General features: G+C 43.2%; 1 protein-coding gene across 1 annotated transcript in view; it reads right to left on the bottom strand.

Annotated features, from left to right (window-relative positions):
* Nucleotides 1-3,746: 3,746 nt before the first annotated feature.
* mmp24 (matrix metallopeptidase 24) overlaps nt 3,747-9,320 on the bottom strand; it is a 28,594-nt gene continuing 23,020 nt past the window's right edge. Inside the window, exons 8-9 of the mRNA XM_061219631.1 lie at nt 7,513-7,779; nt 3,747-4,339 (exon numbers count right to left, since the gene is read on the bottom strand). Coding sequence (XP_061075615.1) covers nt 4,002-4,339; nt 7,513-7,779 — 605 coding nt within the window. The 3' untranslated portion in view covers nt 3,747-4,001. The remainder of the gene's footprint in view (nt 4,340-7,512; nt 7,780-9,320) is intronic.

The raw sequence follows: 9,320 nt of genomic DNA, 5'->3' as shown, positions 1-9,320 counted from the left end.
TCATGTTGACCAACTTAACGAGACAGAAGTCGAGCAGGCCGCTGCAAATATCCAGACAAGGCACCAAGTCTTACTGCAGTACCAGCAAAAGCATTTAAGGCAGACACCAGCACAGCCAGTAGTCTACTTCAGAGGGTTTTTCAGGATGTTGAATCTTTTCTGGAAGACGAGCAATTGGAGAATGCAACAGCTATTCCTCAATTCCTCAAGAGAATGCAACAGATATTCATCAATTCCTCAAGAGAATGTTGACTAATATTCTAAGCAAGTGCACTGTTCTGTTCCCAGTCTCTTGCAAATCAGAATGGCACATCAGAAAATAACTACCGTGAATTCCGCGATGGTCAAACGGGCTCTGGGAAAACCAGGCCAGACAAAGTAGGAACATTTAAAGTGTGCTGGATTCCAGGCAACCAGCACAAGCTAGAAGTGTTTAGTCCCTCGTGGAGCCCACAGTGTAAAAGAAGAACCTAAACCTCTTAGGAAGCAGAACTAGAGGAGTCTGGATATACCTGCAGATACCTGGAAAAACGACTCATAACAGTGTCGGTAGGAGAATATCAGTTTATAATCTGCAGTACGTTTCTGGTGAAGATGCACGTCTAAAGGAAAAAGCTGATCCAAATAAAGGTCCCATCAGTGTCCTCTTTCACAATGAATACTGCCAGTTTGTTCATCACCATACAGAGTGTGATGACATCAATTTAGGCCTTCTGCAGCTTTCTTGACAACAGTGCTTGGTTACCAAGAAGGATCAACAACATTGGAGAATAAAAGAGTAAGTAGACTGAATAAATCATTGGGGAGGGGAATGAAAGCAGTGAAATTTCCACAGCTTGAATTAATTTGGATGGAGATCACACAGCTGAACCAAAAAACCCTCACACTTTCACTTAGGCTAAATCCAAAAGGACTTCAAGAAACTCAGTACTGCAGACCCAGGTCATCAGAGTGAGCAAACACATTTTCCTGGTAAGTACCATTGGCTGAGGTTCCCAAGAAAGGGTTTTGACTTCAGCACATAAAGATCATCATTTTGCCTTCCGGCAACTTGCAAAATGTCACAAATGAACTCCTCAGTTCTAGAACTATAACCAGTCAATATCAGGCTGAGCAGCATGTGACCAAGATATTGATGGATTAAGTTAAGAAGAACTGGGAATCAAACGCTGGACAGGTCAGAAGTTTGAGGACTGCTACAGAGACCAGGGCATTTGATGACGTGGTCTAAGTAAATCTGCTGAGCAGAGACTGAGGAAGTGCTGGCCTGGGCAAATCTTTCTGAAGGTTGTGTGCCCAATGGCACATTCTCAAGGAAAGCCCAAATGCAGACAAATGAGATATTGACCCGTAAACCACAAGAAATAAAGGAAACCTATGCAGTCAGGGGTGGGGGGGTTCACCAGTACAGAGTGATAAGGTGAGAGAAAGTCACCCTGGTAACAAGTGGAAGAATACACCCCCCACTTTCATCAGTGTAGGCAAAGAGGTATAGAGTTCCTCTGAGCTTAGATCTGGCATAATGGTGCCACAAATAATGATCCAAGCTTAAGAGATAATGAGGACTGTACATATCAGTGAATTCAATGTTGAATCACAGGCTAAAGGCCTTTTGTTACTACTTTAATTTTCTTTATTTCCTCGGCTGTTGTTTCCAAACAACCCTAAGCTATCCTCTTAAAGACCCTTTTCCAAACAGACACACTTCAATTGGTTCTGCCGCAGCCTAGCCCATGAAAATCCAGGCAATACAGTGCAATAAGGCAGACAACAAGTTGACTCCATTACATGCTTTCCTAAGATCTGGCAGGTGAATCTAATGACTATTGCAACTAATTTACTTACTTTTAAAGCATAACTCTAAATCTGAATAACCATTAAATTAAATATTTTTCCCAGAAGACTATTCTGTGTCCAACTACTATATGTTGAATAATTTAACAATCTAATTTTGGCAGTATCTTAATTATCTCAGATATGCTATAAGCTTTGTACAAATCATACATTTTAGCCATTAGTCTCATTTCTACTTGTCCATGTAATGAAATTGAAATTGTGCACTCATATCAGCCAGCAAATGATCAGTCAATGAAGCATACCTTAATAATAAGAGTCCCACAATGGCTAACTTAACTGTAGCAGTATTGCAGACAAACAAAATGCAAATGTTTTTTTTAAATATATATATAACAAGCTAGTAATGTGTTTCTTTAAACCAAATGTAAACAATGTAGCACAAAATGACGGTATTTTTTTGAACTACCAGCGATTGCTTAAAAAAATGGAAAAAAAAAGACTAATCCTTTGCCCATTTCCAGTGCACTGTTGTTGTGAACAAATCATACAGCTGTTACTCATCAAGGGCATGCCGATGTCAGTTTTCAACAGCCAGCGCATGTCAAGGAGGTGACCTGCAGAGTGGTCGGATAGGAACCTCCAACGTACCTCCATTGTACCGAGGCAAACGACGGATGGAGTACACGCTGTCTGAACCGAGTGGAACAGCCGTGAGCAGCCACAACTGACTGCTCCACACAATAGGCCCCATTGGGGTCAAAGTTACATCGGACCTGACAGAAGCAATGTCATCCACTAATACCTCTAATCTCAACAGTGACTTCATCAAGTACATATAGCACAAATTTAAACGGCCAACTCAGCAGAGGCAACGTATAAACCAGAAGCAATGGACATAAAAGCAGTGTTTAATGTTCTTTTTTTTGGAAGGGTTTAATGATAAAGTACGGTAGCTGGAGCTCAATCAGTGAACCTGAGGGAGCCTCTTAGCCATTTTCACCAGGTGCAAGAATATTGAATTGGCCTCAGTCCACCAAGCAAACACACCCTGCCTCCATGACTTTTCCACAGGCAGATCGGTTACTGAACTCACTAATATGGTATGATTAGTGACGCATCAATCTTAATATGGTATGGTTCAGTAACGAACACAACAATGGAAACATTTAGGAAAATATCCATCTATCTATATATACATTTCGATAAATAGATAGAGAGGAGCAGAAAAAGAGTGAGAGATAAGGAAGGGAGAGATTAAGGCTGCTTCAAAACAGCAGGTTGTTTGGCCCCATCTTTACTGTTGTTACATCAATCCAGGCCTTTTTAAGCTGCACGTCAAGGAAACAAAAACTGTGAACAGCCACAGGACTCTAGCAAGTCATACTATTATTAATACTACCAACCTCTTTTAATGCAATGCATATGTCCCAGTTCAAGCCCCCCCCCGGCAGACTGTGCTTGGGAGCAGCTGCCACGATCGCTGGCCCACAGGTGAGCTGCCGCACACTAGCCTCGGTGTTGGCCGAACCCCGCACACAGAGTTGGGGAGTAGAAAATTGTTTCCATTGACGCACGTAAACTGTACTTCCTTCGATCGACTCATGGACATTCCATAAAATGAAATGATGAAATGATCCACAGGAAGAAGAAAAAAAAACAAAAAACCTCAGTGTTCTTTTCTATGGCTGCTCTACCTACATCTGTTGTTAGTTTGCATTTTGTAACCACCCACCTCACTGCTTCACTTGATAGAATTTGAACTTCGTGTAGAAGTCGTCAGAAGAAGAGACGCAGGTTTGCTGGTATCTGACTGTAAGCGCTCTGGTGAGGCTCCCTGGACCCCCGAAGTAGAGAGGGTGGGGGGCAGTCCGGGGGGCGGGGGCGGGGGTGTAGAACAAATGTGGTGAAACAGCCTGATAAGAGTGGCCGTGGGAGGTGTGTGTGGGGGGTGGTAAGGGGATAAGGAGGCGCCCCGCTTTCTAGAAGTCCAGGGGCTCCCAGCCGGTTTTGTGCTTCGGCTCATGCTAAATAACATACAAATTTCTCAACGATCATTAGAGTCTAATGAAGTGGGCGGGGTCCGCCCCATCACGCCACGGTTGTGCAAGGCAGGCACTGGTCACACTGGTGCTCCAACTGTTTGTGTCTTTTTTTTTTGTAGCCCTCTCAACAATATCTGCAGGCGGCAGCTTGACCAAGCCTTGTCATACCCACTCTTGCACAGGGTGTTTGTAGTAGGTGACGTTCTGCTGCACGCCTTTGTTCTTGAACTGAAAGATGGTGTAGACCAGGACCAGGATGCAGAGAGACAGGATGCAGGGGATCACGACGGCGATGGCGTTGACTGTGCTCGGCACGTCGTTGATGGTCACCATGATGTCCACGTCATCGTGGGGCAGCTGCCGGTCTTTGTTCTTCTCCATCTCCGATTGGTCACAGCCCATCCAGTCCTTCAGGATCGACTTGGGGTATCCAGGCTCCACGTTCAGTTTCTGGTTGTCAAACTTCCAGTAATCCTTCCCTTTGTAGAAATAGGTATAGACTAGGGGGGGGGGGAGACAGGGCAAGGAATTAGAATGTGTCTGATGGCTACCAAATAGGTGCTGCTCTAAGCACATCTTTTAGTCAAATTTTTTCATTCATTGGCCCTACAAATATCCGTTTGGAAAAATAACATACATACATAAGGTATAATAGGTCATTTTGGAATTCTAAAGTTCAAGAGAGGAATTGCAGCAACAAACCCGCTCAAACCACAACACTGTTTAACCCCCCCCTTCTCTGTGAACATGCTGACGTTGAAACGCCAATGCCTGTGACAAGTGTAACCAATTCTCAACCAATGAGCTTTATTTATTGTACAGCGATGTTTTGGTACAGAGTGCCGGCCCGCCAACTGCATATTTTGAAGGACAATAAACACAGGCAGAGGGTGAGTCAACATGTCAGTGAACCTTTTTCAATAATAGGAAGGGATTTACAATGGTCTTGTAACAATGTTTTAACACTAAGATCTTACCTATTGTACTTTAAAACTGTTTAAATTGAGGGTGATTATCAAGAACAGGGGCGTCCAGTCATCAAGGGGTGTCTTATTGAGTGTCTTGGGTGTCTTGACTAATAAACAAAAACCTGCACCCATGCTGGCCCATTTTGGATAAGTTTGCGCACCCCTGATCTAGACCATATTGCACATGTAAATATAAGCATGTAAGTAAGCATGCAAGTGTATGTAGGGCAGCCATTCCGAGTTTGTGATTAAACACCGAGGGCCGGTTATGCCGATTGAGCGCACAGTGCGGCTTACAGAAGGCTCAGGGGCTGTGACTGATGAAGCGGCTGGCATCGCCGCGGAGGCTGAGCCTCTGAGACTCCGGCAGAAGCTGCCTGATGGATGGAAATGATGAGCTACAGGCAAACAAGCGAGAGAAATGGCCCATACAGCCCCCTTTGATTCCCTCTCTCATGTTCTCATGTTCTCAGCTCCTCTGCGATCTGTAGTGCAGGAGGTTGTGACATGACTCGCAAAAGTGATGATCGTTCCCTCCACTAGAACCCTCTCGGGGCCTCTGGCGCTTCTCTGATTTTTTGCCTCAGCAGCAGAAATGAGCTGCTCTGGCTGGATTAACCCCTGAGGCAACACGACTCCATACAGCTAAATCTAATAAGCCGACTACCGCTAATCACAACACAGCCGTCTAAACCAAACATCTATCGCTAATCATAACACAGCTGTCTAAACCAAACATCTATCGCTAATCACAACACAGCCGTCTATACAAAACATCTATCGCTAATCACAACACAGCCATCTATACCAAACATCTATCGCTAATCACAACACAGCTGTCTAAACCAAACATCTATCACTAATCACAACACAGCCGTCTAAACCAAACATCTATCGCGAATCACAACACAGCCGTCTAAACCAAACATCTATCGCTAATCACAACACAGCCGCCTAAACCAAACATCTATCGCTAATCACAACACAGCCATCTATACCAAACATCTATCGCTAATCACAACACAGCCGTCTATACCAAACATCTATCGCTAATCACAACACAGCTGTCTAAACCAAACATCTGTCGCTAATCACAACACAGCCGTCTATACCAAACATCTATCGCTAATCACAACACAGCTGTCTAAACCAAACATCTACAATAATCACAACACAGCCGTCTAAACCAAACATCTACAATAATCACAACACAGCCGTGTAAACCAAACATCTGCAATATTCACAACACGGCCGTCTAAACCAAACATCTACAATATTCACAACACAGCCGTCTAAACCAAACATCTACAATAATCACAACACAGCCGTCTAAACCAAACATCTACAATAATCACAACACAGCCGTCTAAACCAAACATCTACAATAATCACGACACAATCTTCTAAACCAAACATCAACTGCTAATCACAGCACAGACAGCCTTCTAATCCAAACATCTACAATAATCACAACACAGCCATTTAAACCTTACCACCAATCACAGCACAGACAGCCATTTAGCCCATTGTCTCCCACTAATCACAGCACAAACAGCCTTTCAAAACTGCCCTTTGCTGCTAATCATGACACAAACAACTGTTTAAACTCATCATAAACACTGATCACAGCAAAAACAGTTGTTTAAACCCTAATCAGTACACATATACAAACCCATCCTTTACCACAGAGCAAATAAACCCCAACTGATAACGCTAATCACAGCATGAACAGCATCTACAATATACCTTACTGTTACCACTTTGTACAGTATTATTTGTGGTTAAAACTCCATAGCACAAATAACCATCTAAACCCAACTGCCACAACTAATCACAACACACAACAATTTAAACCCATCTTCCACTAATCTCATCACAAACAGCTTCTCCCATCCAGTTATCACAGCACAAAAGGGTGTACAGATCCGTCTTCTACCACCAATCAAAGTGAAAACAACAGTCTAAACTGGAGTTTCACCACTAATCACATAATAAACAGCTATTTAAACTCAACATCTACCACTAATCACAACACAAACAGCTGTCAAATCCTGATGCTCACCACTAATCACAGAACAGTCGCCAGAGAAACACTGCCGTAATTCTCACTTCTATCACAGTGTGAAATATCACATTGGAAAATGTAACATCCAACGCTGACACATTTCAGCTCTTTCCCAGTAGAATATTCACTGCCAGTTCATCAATGAATACTGATCTGTGCCTCATGTTGGACTACAGTCCTCTGACACACAAGCATAGCATACAGTAATCATGAGTCACAAACACTTGCATTGGATTAAGAGGATAGTCCACTTTCTGGGGGTTTCTGATATTACTTCAGTTGCAGTGTAATATTTAACCTGCTGCATATAATGAATGGCTATTATAGGGGGATTGATTGGATCCAGACCAAAGTAAGAAAATACACTTCAGGTAGCTCTCAAGCAGCTAGTGTAGTTCACCTATTCCTTGTGTTATATCGTTGTGGAGCAATTCAAAATGACAAGAAATATGAACTAGCCAAGACCCTGGGTGTTGAATGGTCACACACCCCATGTGCATTACATTACATGGCAGTGTTGATATATTATGTTGATAGAATATTGATGGTGACAGCTTTGCAGCTACTGTACCTGCAGGGGTGTGGCCAATTATTTGCCCCATCCAGCCCACCCATACCGGCCCTGCCATGGGGTACTTACAGCCTTCCCTGCTGACAAATGCCCCTTGTGGAGCCTCAGGAATGCCCTTCCAGACGGTGATGGGTTTGGGGTACCCGGGGTCAGCGGCCCTCTTCTCCTCGTTGTAGCGCCAGTACTGGTCCCCTTTGAAGAAGTATGTCTTGCCCACAGGCTCCCAGCGCAGGGCCGTATCGATGCCATCCCGCGGCAGGCAGTTCCCCAGGTCCACTAAGCTGTGGGGGTATCCCGCCTCAGCAGTAACCTCCTTGAACACCCAGTACTTGTCGCCTGGTAATACATAAAAGGTATCTGTGTCAACACAATAAAGGAGCAAAGCTTAATGTTTGTGTGAAGATTGACGTTTGACTCTTAAATGCCCATTTGTTTTTGAAAAAACCCTAAAAATGTTAGATTAAGAGGTGATTTCTTTGTTGCTTGATTACATTACATTACATTAATGGCATTTGGCAGACGCTCTTATCCAGAGCAACGTACAAAACAAAGTGCAAAGTGCATACCCATACCAGGGATAAGTGCGCTGAAAGACCCTAGAGGGAAGTACAATTTCAACTGCTACCTGCACAACGAAGATAATTTGATCATTTGATCATTATTATTATTATTTATTTTTATTTTTATCATAGTACCGCAACACGCAAATGCATGAACAATGTATAAACCTAGCCAAATAAAATATCTTAAATAGCCAAATAGATTACAAATGCATAAAGTATCCATAGTTGTGCATAAATAACCATTTGATTGGGGTGAATCTTACACAAGCCAATCATGGGTAATGGTATTAAGTGGGCCAGGATACCTATTTGAGGAAGTAAGCAATGGGCATTCCCGAATGCTTTTCTGTCACAGAACACATGGTCTTGGGCAGGCGATAAGCATCCAAACCCTCGTTCGTGTGCAGACAGTAAAAGCTCCAAACACAGGGTCCCGGGCATGTGCTACTGCTCTGCCGAACACATGGTTATCCATAAAAGCTGATGGTGATAGCTCTGGCAAGGTCACTGCACTATCACAAATTTAGCCTACTGAGTCAGAAAGGTAACGGTTCAATGTTCATGGTGATGGTGTCAGCTAATCGTCACTTTGTTCCTCTTGGTGAAAGAGCAATCCAATAAAAAAGGCAATGGAAACATCACGTGTATATTAGTGTGCATAAATGAGGAGTGTGCTGTCATCAGCCTCTCTGACACCATTTGGACTGGATTTGTATTGAAGACATCTGCTAATGCACTTATTACCTGAACACTAACACTAACACTACTTTAAATAGACTGCTGTGCATGTGCTTATTATTAGGCTGGCAGAGTCATAGGGGCATGTCTGTTCAGCAGTCTGTCAGTGCTCATAGTAGTGGGCTACTGGGCTGAATTCATTTAGTTGCAGGTAGCCTAGTAGAACACATTTCTATGTATGAACACATTTAACATCAAACAACATATGGAACATCCCAGCATTAACTGAAGTTCTCTTGCCTCTCTTGCAATGAACAAACCACCTAGTTACAAAGAAGTAGTGGCTTAGTCTATCCAATTCTTTCAAAATGAAGTCTACCTGCCACCACTGACTAGAAGGTGGTGTTTGTATAGTCATGGTCTCGTTTATGAATAAACGTTAAACATTGCATTGTCGAAAGAAAACTATTGAACATGCTTGGGGTAACCAATGTTTAAATGCATACTATGCAGGATTTTCACCTTTAAAATATAAAACAAACGGGTGTCTCGGTGGCGCAGCCTGTAGAGCACTGACTGCATGCTCGTTGCGAGCCGCGACGTCGGCGGTTCGAATCCGACCGTCCGACATTTGTC

This window comes from Conger conger, chromosome 14 (assembly GCF_963514075.1).
Source record: "Conger conger chromosome 14, fConCon1.1, whole genome shotgun sequence".
NCBI classification, from domain to species: Eukaryota; Metazoa; Chordata; class Actinopteri; order Anguilliformes; family Congridae; genus Conger; species Conger conger.
The sequence above is the reverse complement of the archived record's forward strand: the minus strand, read 5'-3'. Positions and strand labels throughout refer to the sequence as shown.